This window comes from Octodon degus, unplaced genomic scaffold (assembly GCF_000260255.1).
Source record: "Octodon degus isolate 3935 unplaced genomic scaffold, OctDeg1.0 scaffold00073, whole genome shotgun sequence".
Lineage (NCBI taxonomy): Eukaryota > Metazoa > Chordata > Mammalia > Rodentia > Octodontidae > Octodon > Octodon degus.
In genome coordinates, this window is record NW_004524649.1 from 2,076,261 (window position 1) to 2,095,315 (window position 19,055).

The 19,055-nt window shown below is 44.0% G+C and overlaps 1 protein-coding gene and 1 pseudogene across 2 annotated transcripts; one reads left to right on the plus strand and one right to left on the minus strand.

The window, feature by feature from the left end:
- Positions 1-1,406: 1,406 nt before the first annotated feature.
- On the plus strand, positions 1,407-8,883 carry Nanp (N-acetylneuraminic acid phosphatase). Of its 2 annotated transcripts, none has more exons than XM_023720193.1 (2): positions 1,407-1,847; positions 8,200-8,883. In XM_023720193.1, the coding sequence occupies exons 1-2, from the start codon at positions 1,788-1,790 to the stop codon at positions 8,851-8,853; spliced, it is 714 nt and encodes a 237-aa protein (XP_023575961.1). In that variant the 5' UTR covers positions 1,407-1,787; the 3' UTR covers positions 8,854-8,883. The 2 variants fall into 2 exon arrangements, with proteins under 2 accessions (XP_023575961.1, XP_004635626.1); XM_004635569.2 differs by lacking the exon at positions 1,407-1,847 and adding an exon at positions 1,864-2,102.
- An 8,496-nt stretch (positions 8,884-17,379) lies between these two features.
- On the minus strand, positions 17,380-17,739 carry LOC101583532 (annotated as a pseudogene).
- Between the last annotated feature and the right edge of the window lie 1,316 nt (positions 17,740-19,055).

Below are 19,055 nucleotides of genomic sequence, written 5' to 3' on the forward strand. Positions count from 1 at the left end.
TTAGGTAGATGTGTAAAATGTGAGAAACACCAAATGATGAGGCTGTAGCAGAGCAAGTGATGAATCTATTTAATGACAATTCAATGTCACATTTCCACATAATCCTCAAATAGATGCCAAAGCACAGGTCATTGCTTTGGATAGGTTCCTTGTTAAAGTTGCATGGAGTTGGAGATGCAGCTCAGCAAGCAGCACAGTGTCTGCCTGGGGAGTGCTAGGTCCTGAGTTCAATTTCTAGTACAAATGAAAAAAAAAAAAGTTTATAAAGTTGCTCGAAAAGAAAAAGATTCCAGGGTCAGGCAGATAGCTCAGCGGACTGAAGCCAGGGGTTGGAGGTTATATCCCCAGCCAGCCATGCAGGCCCCGCCACCCGGGCACGCTGAGATGGCAGCGATTGAGACTGGACATGGTACTGCGCACCTGTAATCCCAGTGCTTGGGAAGATGAAAACAGAAGACTCACTATGAGTCTGATGTGTGTAGTGAGATCCTGTACACCCTGCACCAAAACAAAATAAATAAAAAAAAGGAAAGGAAAGGAAAGGAAGGAAAAAGATTCCATTGAACCAATAGCAGTCATTCTATTAGTGATAGTGAAAGCTGTCTAAACAATAACCCTCCTTTCTGGTCTCCCTCACACCAAATCACAAAGGTTTTCAAAGTCAAGTGCAAACTAATTAATCTATTTTTCTTTGTATTTTCTTTGTTAGTGTGCATTATATTAAAATCTTGTAACCCTTTTATATGGTTTTGGGGTTGTAGAATGACTCATGAGTTTCCATTATTTATGAGAAATTCGCTTTGATGTGCAAGTTTTGGATTACAAGCCTATTTCCAGAATGAATTATACTTGCAAACCAAGGTTTTACTATATATTATTTTCTCGTTCCTACATTGCCAGATTCTATTTGCTAATATTTTGGTGAGAATTCGTGAATGTATACTTCTGAGTCAATGTCTTACATGAAAGGGCAGGAGAGAACTTTCTAGAATGTTGTCGCTGAGGTGCCAAGTTACTTGGCTGCATTTCTCAAAACTGCTCAAACTTTGTAGTTAAAAGCTGTACTTTAGCTGAGAGTTGTGGTGAACATCTGTAAACCCAGAACCCTCACAAGCTGACGTAGCAGAATTACATGTTTGGGCCCAACCTGGGCAACTAAATCCCGTCTCAAACCAAAAAATTAAAAAGGTGGGATGGAGCCCCGTGTAGCATGCTTGGGTTCCTGGAAAGGGTTGGGGCTATGCTTCTTATTTTTGTCACATTATACTTCGATAAAATTACCTAAAAATACTTAGAAACAATGTATTTAGAGGCAGAATTACAAGATGTTTAGAATTTAAATAGAGTAAAGGAATAATAAACTTTTTTTTTTTTTTACAATACAGGGATAACATAATTAACCAAGTTATTAATCCTATCCAATTTAAACATAATCCGTGTCCAGCAAAATTAGCTACCCTCCGCGCGCCGGCCCCAAGCCAGGCGCGGGCGGGAACTCGCGTTTAGGACTTCCGGCGCGCGAGCTCACCGGAAATTAACTCAAACCTCGGCTCGGGCGCAGGGCGCTCCGTACCGGTGAGGCCCAGGGCAAGGCGGCCGGGAGGACGGACCGCGGAGAGGCCTGAAGACGACTCCGAAGACCACCTCCGAAGACCACCACTGGAGTCCGCCCCTAGGCATGGGAGGGAACCGCGGCCGACTCTAAGAGCGGGGACTCCAACGAAGGCTCGCAGGAAGGCGGAAGCCGCTGACCCCCGCGGCGGTAATTCGAACCCTCCGCCCTGCGCATGCGCGCTGGGCCCCAGCCGCCGGAGTCTCGCGGGATCTCGCAGTTCTTGGGCGCTCAGGTACGCGGTAACTGGCTGGAGTTCGCGAGAGGCGCTGGCGGCGGGTGTCGGAGGCGCTTGGCTGGGCGGGGTCAGCTGACCTCGCGGGCCCTCCGCAGCCCCCTCCCCTCAGGCCGCCTCGCGCCTGCGCGAGTGGCGCGGTGGGTCGTGCCGGGCGTTTGGGCCATGGGGTTGACCCGCGTGAGAGCCGTGTTCTTCGACCTGGACAACACACTCATCGACACGGCCGGGGCGAGCCGTAGGGGCATGTCAGAGGTAACGCGCGCTCCCGCGTCCCCGCATCCCCGCGCCCTGGCCCCGCCGAGCGTCGTCCGGAGCTTTCGGTCGTGGCCCTCGGCCCCGGAACCCTGCCCCAGGGGGACCCTCGCCCCAGGGTCCCTCCCGCTGTCCCTGCCCGCGGCTCGGGGTCCGTGGCAGTGGGACTCGCCTAGAGCCGCGCGCTCTTGACCCCGAACGTGGCATCTGTCATGGCGAGGCGCCTTGCTCCCGGCTGCTGGGACCCAGACCCCCGGAGGGCTTCCCTTCCTGCTCCTGCGGGCGCCGTGGAGGCCTCCTTCGCTTTCCTTTCGTCCGCCTTCAGCTTCCAGGAGAGATGGAAGAATTCTGAGGCGGAAAAGCCACTCTCCAAAGCCAGTCCTCGACCCTGAGCGACCGGTGCAGCTTGCTTCCTGGGTCTTCTGCACCTTCATCCTTTTTTTCTTGGCACATTCCACGCGGGATACATGTTTGTGTCAGATACTTACTTGATGTTGGGTTTTTAAATTTATTTTTATTTATTTTTGTTTTTGTTTTGAGATAAAAGTTTCACTATGCAGTTCAGCCTGCCCCCCCCCCACCCGGTCTGGCTTTGAACCTTGAACTTGCAATGATCCTCCAGCCTCAGCCTCCCATGTGTTGGGATTACAGGCGTGTGCCACGTCAGTATTGTGCCCTTTTTTTTTTTTTTTTTTGTGGAACCGGGGATTGAACTCAGGTCCTTGCGCTTGCCACGGAAGCACTTATTCCACTGAGCCATCTCCCCGGCCCCCAGTATTATGCTTTTAACAAATTGGAAGAAATGTCTTCCTTGGACTCTCCTTCCTGTGTTAGACGTGGCCTCTCTTGGCAGCCATGTGGTCAGGAGAAATCTATACCCACTGTCTCCATGTCTCCCACCTCTTTATTCCTGAATCTTTACAAGGAATCATCTGCCTTCACCACTAGAATGAAATTGATTTTCCAGGTCGTTCAGGCCTTCTAGAGTGCCAGGATCACTATATATTGTGAATCTGTGTGTGTGTGTGTGTGTGTGTTACAACCCACACTACTGCAATAGTAGCCTACTGCACTACCGTTGAATGACAGTGCCCATTCTTTAAGTCTGTCTTACCTCCTTTATTGATGCCTCACTTCTCATTAAATGAGTCATAGTTCTCCCACTATCTAGCTGAAAGTGCCTTAATGAAAAGTGCCTCTATTCTAGTCCTGAAATCCTTATTATAAAATTTAAATATATTCTCATTAATGTCAGGTAGGTTTAGTACAATGCATGGGAAGTATGTGACATCCAGTGTTCACTCAGTGAATCAGACCAGCAGCCCCCTTTGCTGCCACTCCCTGCCTCACCCTGCCATGGTATATCCCCCTTTCTCTTGTCTGAATTTCATCTGGGCTCATCTCTCAACTAGACTGTTGGTTGCTGTGGTCTTTTCTCCAGTGAGACCAGGTCCAATTCATCCTACACATTTTTGCCACAGGATGACTTCTAGAACAATTGTTCACTTGGGAGGTTGAGGCAAGAGGATCACAGGATCATATGAGCCCAGAAATTCAAGACCTACCTAGGCAACAGTGAGATTCTAACTGAAAGACTGTATTTCTCCCCAGTCTTTGCACCCTCACTTATGTTAGTACCACACTTTGTTGTTAAGATCTCTAAATATAACATCAAAGAGTGTTATTAATTTGCCTGTAACTAAAAGATGAGCTTCTTGGAGGGAATATGCTGTTTTATCTTCTTTGACTCATAGCAAGTATTGAATGAATACTGGGCTGGTGGGCAAAAATCTGATCTCCAGTCATAGTTTATTACCACTTTGTCTTAGTTGCATATCTTGTGTGTGTGGGGTGGGGTTTGTTTGTTCGTTTTGTTTTTTTCCTGGAACTGGGGATTGAACTCAGGCCCTTGTGCTTGCCAGGCAAACGCTTATTCTCCTGAGCTATCTCTCTGGCCCTGCATATCTTGTTGCTGGGACAAAATACCCAATTCCCAGAGTTAAAGGAGGAAAAGTTTATTTAGCTCACATTTTGTAGAGGTTTCAGTCCAGATCAGCTGGCTCTAAGGCAGCGCGGCACATGGCAGAGAAGCAGCTGTGCATGGTGGCTGAAGATACCAAAAGCAACATGAGCAAAAGGAAAGAGCAAAACCTCTTTTCCTTCCTTATGTTGTATGCAGGCCACCTCTAGGGTGGGTGTAGCGCTTACATCGCCAGTCCCAGCACTAGACAATGAACCAGTCACAAACTGTAGATACAGCTGCCTCTGAAAAGCCTGCCCCTACCCATGACTGCATGAGGCTCTGGGGGGACATCCAGACACAAAACATAACACAACTCTTTATAAGTAGCCTGTAAAATAAACAGAATTAGATGATGCGGATACTTTATCATACCAGAGTATCACATCAGTCAAAATTGTTCTGCTCAAAAATAACATGTTAATAAAGGACCATTTTGTAGTGAAAAAAAAAATATGTATATACAAACTAGGATAGATATACAGCTACTTTTTCTTAATTCAATGAGAAGAAATGTTTGTACTAATATTGTTTAAACAAGATATGTCTGCATTTTGTCCTCTGAATAACCACTATGAAGACAATGTGCAATGTATTAATTATTGTAACTGGCCTACTAACCTTTGAAACTGTTTCATTGCTATTTTATTTTCTCATTAAAATGAACACAAAAGTAAAATAAAGTAACATGTTAGTGATTTATCTGTGGAGAAGTGTAGAAAGGATCAACTTTTTTTTTTTTTTTTTTTTTTTTGGTGGCACCAGGGATCAAACTCAGGACCTTGTGCTTGCCAGGCAAGCACTTAGTCCACTGAGCTATCTCCCTGGCCCAGGATCAACTTTCTCATTGAGCTTGGAAAGGAGTCATGACAGTGTATCAGTTTTAATTATTTTTTGATCATCTGGGAAAGTTATTTCCACCCTCTTCAGGTCTGTCTTCCAATGTCAGTACACAAAAGGAATCCTTCAGATACTTAGTTTTTCTCTGAACAAAGCAAAAGAGTTCTACATTTGTGAATTTTAGTGGGATGAAAGTGAATATAATATATATATATATATATATATATATATATATTTTAGGGAAGGGTCCACAGGGTGTTCAGGTTCTTGCTACTGGACTCCGTGATCTGCCTGTTTACAGCCTCCCAAGAGCTGAGATTACAAGTGTACCTATCATGCCCAGTCTCAACTGCCATCTCAACCTGCCCTGGGGGCAGGGCCGGCATGGCTGGTCTGGGGATTGAACCCTGGCCCCTGCTCCTGCTTGCAGGCTCTTTAATTCTCTGAGCTATTTGGCAGCCCTAAATATATTTTCAGGTATGTTAGAAAAAGTAGACAGGGGAAGGAACTGCAGTTTTTAGATAGGCTCGTCAAATTTTGCCTCAAGTATGTGAGCAAAAACCTGAACTAGAGAAAGAACAGAAGGGCTGCTTTTGTTGCTGGGCTGTGTGCAGTTACTCACATACTTAATTCAGCCCCTTCACATCTGAATGATCATTATTGAGAAAATACATAAAGTGTTACTAGGTAATATGTGGCTCCCAAACTAGCTCTTGAAAAATCCTTTAAAATTAATGTAGCTAAACAAATATTTTTGACAGTAACTTTAGTTCTATGATTAGGAAATAGAAGATAGTGTTTCTTTCTTTTTTTTTTTTTTTTTGGTATATATGCCGAAAGCACCTTTGAAATTAATACTTCCTCTCTACCATAGTAGGAAGTCTTTTGAGGCCTACAGGTACCCTGTGCGCTCATGGTGTCAGAATGTTTTTTCATTTTCAAGCCTGCCTTACTCCATGTCCTCCTGCTTCCAAGTTGGAAACTTCTTATTCTCTTGATGCAGGGGAGGCTGGGGAGATAGCTCTGCAGCTTAAGCGCCTGCCAGGCAAGTGCAAGGACCTGAGTTCAATTCCTGGTAAAAAAAAGAACAAAAACCAAAACAAACCCTCAAATCTTGATGCAGGGGCTGGGAAAGTTTGTAATAATGTATATTGATTCAATTTAGGTATTATTTCTATGTGAGCTACCATGTGACTGACTGGAATTTTTTTTTTCCCCTAAAGTTGTTGATATTACCAAAATGCATGCCAAGTGCAGTGCTCATGCCTGTAATCCAGCTACTTAGAAGACTGGGCCAGGAGGATCACAAATCCAAGCCCAGTCTGGACAATTTAGCAAGGCCCAATCTCAAAATAATAAAAAAAGGCCAGGAATGTAGCTCAGTGTGAGACGTTGATTTCAGTCTGCAGTAGTACCCCATACCAAAAAATGCGATTTAATAGCTGTTTCTAGAAAAGACACAGCCACAGAGATTGGAAAACCTTGCTATGTTCATTAAAATTTAACTTTGCAAAGCAAAACTTTTTCAGTGTTTTTATCTTCACCTTAAGGCTGGGGCTGGGGAGATAGCTCAGTGGTCTAAGTGCCTGCTGGGCAAGCGTGAGAATCCTGGTTCGATCCCCACTCCAGGCATGCCAAGCCAGCATTGAAACTGGATGTGCTGTCTTTGTTTTTGCTTTTCTTGCCCTTGTTTTTGCTCTTCAAAATAAAATTATAGTAAAAATAAAGAAATAAAATAATTTTCATTCTTAAAAAAAAAACCAGAAACTGGATGTGGTGGCGCACACCTGTAATCCCAGTGCTGGGGAGGCTGAGCCAGGAGGATCATTACAAGTCCAAGCTGCATAGTGAGACCCTGTACTAAATAAATAATTAATTTTTAAAAGGAAAAAAAAAAAAAAAAAAACCCTCTTAGGGCCAGTACATTTTTCTTGAGCTAGCATGACTTCTAGTAAAGAATGTTAAAAATAATTCTTTTTTCTTTGTTATAAGGAATTCTTAAACTCTGAGGGAAGAAAATGTGTATGTTTAATCTCTTCCTTTCTCAGTAGGTAAATTAAACTGCTGTGAGTAGAATATCACTTATCACCCACACCCCTTCATTTAGGGTTACACAGTTTTACTTATGGGACCCTTCACTTTAACAGCAGACCCTGTGGAAGGCGTGTCAGGGAAGGTGCCCAGATGAGGCTAGAGAGGCCATCTGCAGCCATCCTGTGAAGAAACTTTGCGCTCATGCCATAGGAATTACTGCCAGTGACTTCATGGTGCAGGTCCATGGGCTTCTCTGGCTATAGGCTTTATTTGACTATAGAAGCATTCATGCATACAGGCTGAAATGTTGCCCCAGAAGCAGTCTGTAACTAACAAGAGGCAAAAACTGTTGGATGCATACCATACCCAAGGGGTTGGTAGGGAAAATCCTGTGTCTTTCCCCCTTCTACTGCTCACACTTTGGTAGCCTGCTCACAGCACATCTTTATTAGATTCCTTCCCTCCTGTCCTATTCCTTACATCCCTTAGCACTTCCTGTCTCATTGCAAGCTACGGAAAGTCAGTTTCTTGGATGTGATGGTGACATGTTTTCTGGGATTGAAAAGTACCTGCTGTGATATACTGGGGCATAACTCCATGGTAGAGAACTTGGCTAGCATGGAAGAGGTCCTGGTTTTCACCGTAAGCAACCATCAAAAAAAGAGGTGTCCAGTTATTGGTTATTAGAGAAGTTGGGAGATCCTCATCATGGTCCCTTTAAAAGTAAGCCAGCAGTTGGGGATGGAGCTCCTTCAGACTTTCTCAGCTACTAGAGGACCACAACTTCTTGGGGCATGGTTTTTTTTTTTTTTTTTTTGCGGTACCGGGGATTGAACTCAGGATCCTGCGCTTGTCAGGCAAGCACTTACTCTACTGAGCTACTGGCCTGGGGCATGGTTGTTAAGTACAGAAAGTATATTAACTTAGTAGAATAAGTGCTTGCCTGGCAAGTGCAAAGGCCTTAATTCAACCCCCAGTTCCGCTGGGGTGGTGGTGGTGGGGAGACATAAAGTATTTGCGTGCATGTGTGAGTGTGTGTGTGCATACACATTGAGAGGCATCCCTGGCCCTTTTTTGCAATAAAGTCTTGCTAAATTGCTCATGCTGGGCTCAAATTTGCAATCCTGCCTCAGCCTCTCAGTGTTGAAATTACACCATGCCTAGCTACAAAGTACATTAATTGAGGTATCTTCCTTTGTTTAGGTAATAAAGCTATTACAATCAAAATACCACTCTAAAGAAGAAGCAGAAATTATCTGTGAGAAAGTTCAAGTGAAACTCAGCAAAGAATGCTTTCATCCTTACAATATGTGCATTACAGACCTAAGGACTTCCCACTGGGAAGAAGCAATCCAGGAAACAAAAGGCGGTAAGGACAACAGGAGATTAGCTGAGGAGTGTTATTTCTTGTGGAAATCAACACGGCTGCAGCATATGAGCTTGGCAGAAGATGTTAAAGCCATGCTCACAGAACTTCGCAAAGAGGTCCGCCTGCTCTTGTTAACAAATGGTGACAGACAGACGCAGCGGGAAAAGATCGAGGCTTGTGCCTGTCAGTCCTACTTTGACGCTATTGTTGTAGGCGGAGAGCAGAAGGAGGAGAAGCCAGCACCTTCCATATTTTATCACTGTTGTGATCTCCTTGGAGTACAGCCTGGGGACTGTGTGATGGTTGGTGACACGCTGGAGACTGATATACAAGGAGGTCTCAATGCAGGGCTGAAAGCTACAGTGTGGATAAACAAGAGTGGAGTCATGCCACTGACGTCCCCTATTCCACATTACACAGTTTCTTCTGTGTTAGAACTACCTGCTCTCTTACAGAATATTGATTGTAAAGTCAGTTTGTCCATGTAAAGCACATCAAAAGCACAGTTTCAAATTTTAGAGTCTTATTTCCAGGGTCAAAACTAAGAAGACTTAAGCCATTTTGTATATTATGGTCCAAGTTCTGGAAGTAATTTAACTTGGGATTTGATAGCAAGTTTGTGAGAATCTTCGCAACCTCATTGCTCTTTATGACCAACCATGGACTTGTATTTGCATCTGAAAATCCAGATTATGTTAATACAAGTTAGTGCTCTAGTCCAAAACATTTGAGGAGATACATCATTTTTTTAGACTGCAACTTAAGATTTGAAAAAATTGTATTTTTAATCTTTTAGTATTTTTGCTTCATGGTACAAAGCAGAATAGTTTACATTTGGATATGCAAGTACAGATTGTATGGCTTAAAAAGATAATTTTTAAAAATAGATATTCTAAAAATTTATAGTAGAGATTTATCAGAGAAATTGAGTCTGGGTAATACGAAATAAATACTAAATCATGCAAATCCATGCATTTCGTAGTGAAATTGTTTGGCATTTTTTTTAACCGTATTTTTGCTTGCTCTGGGTGTGTGCATTTCTATTATTACTCCAATACTTCTGCATGACCTTTTTTTAAAGGGGGTGAATTTTCTGTGGTATTTACATGAATAGATTCTTGGGTTAAAAAATAGCTGTTAAGTCAGCATATGATGCTTCCTTTCCATGACTTCGATACCTTTTTAGAGTGACATCATAGCTTTCTTATAGTTGTATCTCTTGTGGAAATATTTATCTTTGCTAGGGATAAGTGCAAGCCACGAGTTGCCAGATGTTCTTTTCCTCCTACAGATCTTCAAGAGAACTGCTTCCTTCCGTGCAGCCTAACTATGGTCTCCAGCTACATCTGTTCTCTCTTAACTGAGTAGTTTTACCCATATGATGAAAAAAAAAGTTTTGCTATGAACCATTTGCACCATGCCATTTTAATATTTGATTGGCTCTATTAGAGGTACCACTTGCCTTAAATTTTTTCCACTATTAAGAACCACCATAGGGCTGGTGAGATGGCTCAGTGGTCTAAAGCACCTATTTAAAACAAGCTTAGCTAAAGCAGAGGGACTGCGGTTCAATCCCCGAGCACCACATGCCAGCCAGCCCTGCCCCCTGGTGGGCTGAGCTGAGCTGGCCACACACACACACACATACATGCATAAATTAAAAAAAAAAAAAACCACCATAGTATCTGATTCATCACTGGATCTAATTCAAGGTTCATTTTGAGCTTTAATACCTCCATAGCAAGGTGTCCCCTTATAACTAGAAGTTTTCCCAGAACTGTTAGGATACACAGTCTCATGATGCTACTAGCCAAGGTTGGAGTGAAGCAGGTAATAAATAGTTTGAGGTTTTTAGTTTTTACATTAAGTACTACTAGTAGATACTAGACTGGGTGAGTATAACTAATTTCAGAATAATACTTAGAATCAAACACTAGATAATATCTGGACCTAAAAGCCAGTTTTATGTCTAAGAACTGAATTCTCTGCCTTGTGCAGATGTCCTTTGTGTTTACTCTGCTGGTTTTTAACAGCAGTACTTGACTGTCCTAAGAGTACTATTACAGGGCCTGCTAAATAGCTCAGCGGATTAAAGTACCTGCAAGCAGACTCAGGGGTTTAGGAGTTCGATCCCCAGACCTGCTGTGCCGGCCCCACCCCCGGGGCACACTGAGAGGGCAATTGAGACTGGGCGTGGTGGCGTGTGCCTGTAATCCCAGCTCTTGGGAGGCTGTAAATAGGCGGATCACAACCAATCTGATCTAGTAGTGAGACCCTGAACACCCTCTAGACCCCTAAAATAAAAAAGTAATATAGTGAAACTAAAGACTTGTGAACAGGGTGTGTTTATAATTCTGGGTATGATGCCTATATGCTTTCATTGGATTTTAGCTATTTAGAAGTTGTTAGGGGATAGAGAGAAAGGCCAGAGGCATAAGTGCCTGTCTGGCAAACACAAAGTCCTGAGTTTGCTCCCCGGTGCCAAAAAAAAAAGTTAAGGCTTGGAGGGTTCTGGCAAAAAGCATGTGCGTGATTTCTCTAATAAATGACGTGTGCTGCTGAGGCCCCATCCTATCTGTCCCACAGGGTGGATAGGGCTAGTGCAGCCATCGTGCTAAGTGCCAAATGTTCATCACTCCTATATCATGGTAGCAAATCTCAGCAAGATAATTTGGAAAGTTACGTGAGCAATTCTTCACCCAAAACGATTTGGGGAAAAGTAGGAGATTAAACCTCCTTGTCTTCAGAATTTGTGTTCCACATTCCGTTTGCACCTTCCTCAGGAAAGACCTTTGTGGTTTATCTGCCTTCTGAGTGGAATGTCACAGAAGTTTTAAATTTTTGATAGACCTGTGGTCTATGTATTAATGTTAAAATATTAATACTTTTGGTGTAGAATCATAGACCTTAAAAATTAAATGAAGCAGGGGCTGGTGAGATGGCTCAGTGGTCTAAAGCACCTACTTAGAACAAGCTTAGCAAAGCACAGGGACCACGGTTCAATCCCCCAGCACCACATGCCAGCCAGCCCCGCCCCCTGGTGGGCTGAGCTGGACACACACACACACACACACACACAAATAAAAATTTAAAAAAATTAAATGAAGCAGGGCATGGTGGCACACATCTGTAATCCCAGCACTAGGGAGGGAGGCTAAAGCAGGAGGATCACTGAGAATTTGGAATTTGAGGCCAGCCTGGGCTACAAAGTGAGTTCAAGGCCAGCCTGCACTGCAAGGTGAAATCCTGTCTCAAAAAAGAATAATAATGATATAACAGTGGTGTTTGGTAATTTTTTTTTTTAAGTTTTTTTTATAGTGGCAGGGTCTCCCGAAGCAGAGATTCTCAATTGTCCAGATATTTTCCCAAATACTGGTTACAGAGGACACGTGGATTGACACAAAATGGACATGCCCCCAGCCTGTGTATGTGTCTACTTTGTGAACAGACAACTAGATGTGGGAGTGCTAGGTTGGTGGCATAGGAAGCAGTTTCTCGTAGAAGTACTTGGCTCATAACTTTCAAACTGTGCTACCCACAGTATGCATTTTCCAGAGCTAGGGATGTAACTCAGTGGTAGAGTGCTTACCTGGCTTCATCCTCAGCACCACCACCACCACCAAAACAAATATCACAAACTTTTTTGGTACATTGTCTAGCTATGCAGTTCAGACTCGTGCTCCTCCTGTCTCAGCCTCCCCAGTGCTGGGATTACAGGCATGTGCCACCACACCCTGTTTTGCGGCCAGCACAGCACATGGGACTGGGGATTGAACTCTGGACCTTGCACTTGCCAGCAGATGCTTAGACTGCTGAGCTATCTTCCCATCCTTATGTTACAAACTCTTAGAACTTACAGGAAGCATATTTATATATTACAGATATAACAATATGTTATGTCATAATTATATATTATAATTGTTATAAAACAAGTTATATATAAACATGTTATTATATATAAACATGTTATATATAAACTTAATTATATAAGTTCCACGAAACATCTACATGCTACCTAAGCACATTTTTAATTCCAGTTTTTGAAATTCAGAAATTTTTCATATTTGAAAAAGTACTACTTGAAATATGTAAGTCAAAAAGTGGCAAAACGTACCTACTGGAAAGGCCCCTACATTTTTTTTTTCTTCTGTATTTTAGGGAAGGGTCTGCAGGGTGCTCAGGGTCTCACTACTAGATGGGACTCATAGTGATTCTCCCGTTTACAGTCTCCCAAGTGCTGGGATTACAGGTGCATGCCACCATACCCAGTCTCAGTCACCATCTCAGCATGGCCCAGGGGTGAGGCCAGCAAGGCAGACTTGGGGATTGAACCTCCAGCCCCTGTGCCTGCTTGCAGGCACTTTAATCTGCTGAGCTATTTGGTTGGCCCAAGGCCCCTACATTATCAGCCTTGAGTGTATCAGCATACAACTGTGGGATTCCTTAAATTTGCCAGATTTCTGCATTTTAGCTTTAGCAAACAAAAGCTAAGAACGATTTGCAGAAAGTCATGAAGCTCCTATGTAAACTATTTGTGTTAACAGTACAGCGTGTTTCTGGTCTCAGCCATGTGAGACCCCTCTGGTCAGGAGCTGTTACTGGACTCGGAGCCCTGGCTCCTGCTCCAGGCTGACCTGGTGACCCAGGGCCTGGTTCATAGGCCATCCTGGTGGTTCTCTGCTCTTGGGTTGGATTTCATGTTCTCTGTTCCCTTTTTTATTCTATGTGGTATGCATACTTTTATAGATTCTCTATAAAATGTATGTGGCAGGTAAAGTGAGACCTTCATACCCAAGAAATGTCTTTATGTATTTGGTTAGTATTGTGGACATACCATAAGACATACCATAAGTCTTAAGTCTGTGTTCTTCTAGCAGTTCTATGTGGCCAATTTTTTTCTTTTCTTTTTTCTCTTAGAATCTTTGTTTTTTTCAGGTGGCACTGATTATGTGTCTTGCTTGGCAAGGGTATATTTTCATCCTGTGTGCTTGACACTGAACCTTACATTCTGTTGTCCTGAGAAATCCATTTATTTAACAACTGCCTTCTGTGTTTTGTTTTTTCCCTAACACACAATTTTTTTCTCTGGAATTTCTAGGCAGATATTAGACTTCCTGTACTTACCTTCCACTTTATTTTTTCTCTCCTGTTTTTCTGTCTGTTATTTTATTAATTTTTTTGAATGACTTTTTTTGAGGAGAGGGTACTGGGAATTTAACCCTGACATCTCACCTATGCTAGTGCCACACTAAGCTATACCTTTTTTTTTTTTGAGAGTGGGTCCCACAAAGTAGTGTAGGCTGACCTTGGACTCGGTAGCCCAGGCTGGCCTTGAGATTTTCTTGTCTCAGCCTCTAACATACCTTGGATTGCAGACCTGCACCATCATGCTTGGCTTTCAACTTTGTCTTCTACTGATTCTATTGGTACCCCCCCACTATGATACTTTTCCATATCAAAAATCTTTTTTAAATGTTCTAAATGCTCCTCCGGGGCTGGCGAGATGGCTCAGTGGTCTAAAGCACCTACTTGGAACAAGCTTGGCAAAGCACAGGGACTGCGGTTCAATCCCCCAGCACCACATGCCAGCCAGCCCCGCCCCCCTGGTGGGCTGAGCTGGCCACACACACACACACACACACACACACACACACACACACACACACAAAAAAAATAAATGTTTTAAATGCTCCTCCGCCCACCCTTTTCTGGGAAAGTCAGCCTGACCTACAGATAAATACTCAGCACAAAATCTTTAGGTATTTTTGTTTTTATTTTGTTGTTGGGAATCAAACTCAGGACCTTGTACTTGCCAGGTAGGTGCTTGTGCCATTGGGCTATATCCCCGACTCAAATCTTGTAAAGTCATAGAATATAAACTGGCTTTAGCCACTAAACAATGTAAGAAATGGTAACAATATTCAGAATAGTTTGTTTTAAGAGTATAGTTTTTAGTATTTAAAGGAGTCATTGATTGTTTTATTGGTACTTAGAGTTTAGCAAATTTATCAGTTCAGATTCACACATAAGTGTCATCAGCCCGTCGGCACTTGGGCTCTGACACTGAAAGTTGCCAGTGTAACTTGCTCCACAGCAGCTTTCTCTCCCAGCCCTGGCCTCAGCCTTGCGGCACTGGCCTCCTCCCTGATGGCAGGCCTTGCTGCCCTCCAGTGGCCCTGATGAGTGCCTATTTAATTTATGTATTTAGTACAGGGTCTACAAGGTCTCACTACACAGATTGGACTTGTAGTGATCCTCCTGTTTTCAGCCTCCCAAACGCTGGGATTACAGGGGTGTACCAACACGCCCAGTCTTAATCGCCCTCTCAGCATGCCCAGGGGTGGGGCCCGCTTGACTTGTGATGCCAGGGATCGAACCCCTGCCCCTGCTCTCTGCCTAAGCAGGTGTATTAGTCCGCTGAGCTATCTGGCCAGCCATGATTGCCTATTTCTTCTTTTTTTTGGGGGGGGGGCAGAACTGGGGGTTGAACTCAGGCCCTTGCGCTTGCCAGGAAAACGCTTATTCTACTAGGCTAGCTCCCCGGCCCCTATTTCTATAAAACGTGTGTGTGTGTGTGTGTGTGTGTGTGTGTGTGTGTGTGTAACTGGGAATTGACCTCAGGCCCTTGCACTTGCCAGGGAAGTGCTTATTGTACTGAGCCATCTCCCTGGCCCCTATGAAACTTTTTTCTAATTAAAATCCCCACTTTGAGACTGAGCGTGGTGGCACAAGCCTGTAATCCTAGCACTTGGGAGGCTGTAAACAGGAGAATCACTACGAGTCTGATATAATAGTGAGACCCTTCCCTAAAATACAGAAAATAAATAAATAAAAAATAAAATTCCCATTTCCCCTAATCAAGGAACATCTCGTCAACCAGCTGATTTCTTTTAAAAGTTTGCTTTCCTCCCTGCACACACTGAACTGCCAACTCACAGAGCAGAGCTCAGTGATTCAGTGATGCTGCTGCTGGCTTCTGACCAGACATCCTCCAGGGAGCAGCTGCTAACTCAGTGGGCCTTGCTCGTTGGAAGTGAGGATGGATAGATGGATGCCCATGTATTTGAAAGATCCATTTAAAATCTTCTTAAGTACAGTTTTCAAATGGTAAAGTCTAATGTTTATGATGAAAAATATCCTTGCAATTTGAAATCTACCTTTATTAGGCAGTGTTGTTTTTGTTTGTTTTAATGAATCTTTTAGGCCGCTGATGGCAAACCTTCTGGAGCTTTCAGAAGTACAAACAGCCTCCTACGGCATGTGTGTCGTAGGTCACCACACTGCTACCATAGGCTGTTTACTTAGGGGAGAGAAGACAAAGGAGGGAATGTGTCTAGCATGCAAGAGGCCTAGGCTTGATCCCCAGCTTTGCAAAAGAACATAATTTGTTTTAAATTTAGTAAGGTAAAAGTAGCTGTAGTCAGCTGAAGGGAAACTAAAGAGAGCAACAACAACAACAATTCCTGCAGCTAGAGATTTAGCTCGCTGGTAGAGTGCCTGGAGACCGATTTTGTTTTGCTGTGTTTTATCTTTTTGAGACAGGGTTTCACTATATAGGTCAGGTTGGCTTTGACATCAGTTTGTAGTCCAGGCTGGTAGAGACTCTGAGTTTGATCCTCTGTACTACAAAAAGGAAAAAAAAAAGTTAAATCAAGTACTGTTTCAGTTATCTGTTACTGAAAAAATATAGGCAAAGTTTATATTTGCACAAGTAACAGTAAACTTACACATTAAGGATTCCACATCCTCACCCCAAACACATGCGCGCGCGCGCGCACACACACACACACACACACACCCCTCCCTACCCAAAGGCACTCTGAAATAAAACCCTGGTTAATTTAGTGGTGTCCAATACCTTTATCACACTGGCCAAGTTCCTAATAATAAGGGAGGTCTATTTAATCTTTGTGTACATCTACCAAGTTCAAAGTGCTTGAAAACATCATAAAATCAGTCCAACACATTAATAAAATAACTTTGGAAACCACCTAGACTGGATATCATTAACTATCCAAGAGACATTGTTAAGATATTTACTCTGCTTCGCTAAAAATACTCTGTATGGGTCCTGGGTTCAACCCCCAACACCACAAAAAGTGACAAAACAAAGATAATTCTATGATTATATTTAACTCCTGGTAATGACAAAATCTTGTGGGTTGTTAGAGGGTTGAGTCCTTCCTCCAACAAAGACAAACAGCACAAGACAGGAACAGGTAAGTGATTTGGTGTAGACTGAGGCCTTCTATTGACTAAAATTGCTACTACTATTTTCAACATTTTCTAACACTTTCTTCTCAAGTGAGGACATGAAAGGTCCACTTGGTAGGATGGCCACGTGAGGTCCGTGGGGGTGATATCTGGGCCATACTGGTTCTGTGTTATCCAGGTCCAACACATCCCATAGTCAGGACAGCCCCTGTGGCAGATTAGACCCTCTAGTATCATGTGTGGAACTCCAGGGACACGTAAACACTAGAAAGCAATTCAACAGGAAATAGAAGTGTGCTGAGCACACAGGGCACTTCTGGGAAAGGTTTAGATGGCTCCCAATCAACCTCTGTCCCACATCCCATCCACCTCCTCCAATGTCCTTTTGCTCTGACCCAGCCTCTTCAAATGCTTATGCCATCTTCAGGGTGTAGGTTAACCTCTTGTCACAGTTTACCGTTGGATCCGCATATGAGATTGTTGAAGTCACTCCACTACCTCTCTCAGGGACCAGGCTCACAGACTGCAGTTCTTTCCTACATAATCCCATTGAGTTGGGGTATAGCTGAGTGGTAGGACACTTGCTTAGCATGCATGGGGCCCTGGGTTCCATCCTCAGGACTCAGGTGTCCAACAGACACCCCATTCCATCTCCATTTTCTTTCTTTCTTTCTTTCTTTCTTTCTTTCTTTCTTTCTTTCTTTCTTTCTTTCTTTCTTTCTTTCTTTCTTCTTTCTTCTTTCTTTCTTCTCTTCTTTCTTTCTTTCATCAAGCGGTACTCATTTTATTAGGACAGCTGCTCAGGCATCAGCGATGGTGACCTCCACCTCCACTCCTGGCTTGATGCTGATGCACATGATCTGCTTCACGATCTCCGAAGGGCTGTGCAGATCGATGTGCAGCTTGTGGATCCTCATCTGGAAGCGATCCCACGTCTTGGATCCCTCTCCACAAGGCGTTTTTCTCGTCGCTGTTCTCAAGGTCTTGGTGGGTATGCGCAGGGGCCCCTTCACCTTGAGGCTCTCCTTGGCGCCTCAGATGGGGTCGGCACACACCTTCCTTATCCAGCGGCTTCACACTGCGGCTGGTGAGGGTGATCGGATCTGGTGGATCACCACCTTGGGCTGCACAGGCGTCTTCCCGGTGTCCTTAAGCGCCATGGCTGCAACGGGGCTTCCTGACAGACTTGTTCCTGGGCGTGAGCGAACAGTGGTGAGTCAGGAGCGGAGGAGGAGCCACAAACCGGGCGCCCTCAGCCCTGGTCCTCGGAAAAGTCCACTTTCTTTCTTTCTTTCTTTCTTTCTTTCTTTCTTTCTTTCTTTCTTTCTTTTTTTTTTTTTGCGGAACCAGGGATTGAACTCAGGCCCTTGAGCTTGCCAGGCAAGCGCTTATTCTACTGAGCCATCTCCCCGGCCCCATGTCATTTAATATTCTTGAATGTGGCAAGGGAGTTAAAAAGTTAAAAAAAAAAAAAAAAAAAAAAAGGATACTAGCTACTTTGAAAACCCCAGTGAATCTCATGCTTACTTTGGTATCTGATCTTTATTGACTTAGGCCACAGTGTCAGTTCTGACATCCTAGTACATTAGCGAGGAGGACGGTAACATATGGATAAACACTTCCAAAACGAATGTCCAATGAGGGAGTGGCCTGCAGGAGTGTGGCTCCTAAGTGGGAACTGAAGAAGTGGAACACTCAATTGGAGCCAAGAGTGCTTTTTTGAGAACATTTCCAGAGAGAAGGTGAAGTTGGTGCAGAACAAGGTACCAAGTGCTAAGTAACTGATCATCTGCAGTCTCCAAGAAGGACTGTGGCACCTTGCTAAAGATAGGATCTGAGCAAGAGACGGTGAGGAATGGGATTTGCACATGTTGGGCAGCTTGTGAGAGCAGGCTGTGAGCTGGAGGAGACCCAAAGTGTGGAGGAAAGGCCCTCAGCATTTCAGGAAAGAAAAAGCAAGGCGCAAGTGTGAGGCGAGGGTGAACACATGTGGATTTGGATGTAGAAAGCACTGATTGAGGGTGTGTGTGGGTGTGAGTGTGTATGGGGAAACAGGTTGGGTCTGTATGGTCTGCATGGACCAGTATGGACGTGGTCTGTGTGTGAGTGTGATGTATGGAGTGGCAAGCAGCAGGGGTAGGGGTGTGGGTGCTGGTGGTTGTGTGCATATGTAGGTGAGGATGACTGTGTATAATGTGTGAGTGTCATGGCATACTTGTTTATTGGTGGGGACTGGGTTAATGTGTGTTGTGTAACTATGTATAGCACAGGTGTATGAATCTATGGGGATACTGTATATAGGGAGAGTTTGTGTAATGATGCATGGGGCCTGCCAAATAGCTCTGCAAATGAAAGCCCTGCAAACAGGCACAGGGGCTGAGGGTTTGATCCCTGGGCCTGCTGTGCCCGGCCCCGCCCCTAGGGTGCACTGAGATGGCAATTGAAGCTGGGCGTGGTGGTGCACGCCTGTAATCCC

Coding starts and splice junctions, on each gene's coding strand:
- Nanp (XM_004635569.2), top strand. CDS start 2,013: ATGGGGTTGACCCGCGTGAGAGCCGTGTTCTTCGACCTGGACAACACA. Junction 2,103..8,199: donor GCCGTAGGGGCATGTCAGAG/GTAACGCGCGCT, acceptor TCCTTTGTTTAG/GTAATAAAGCTATTACAATC.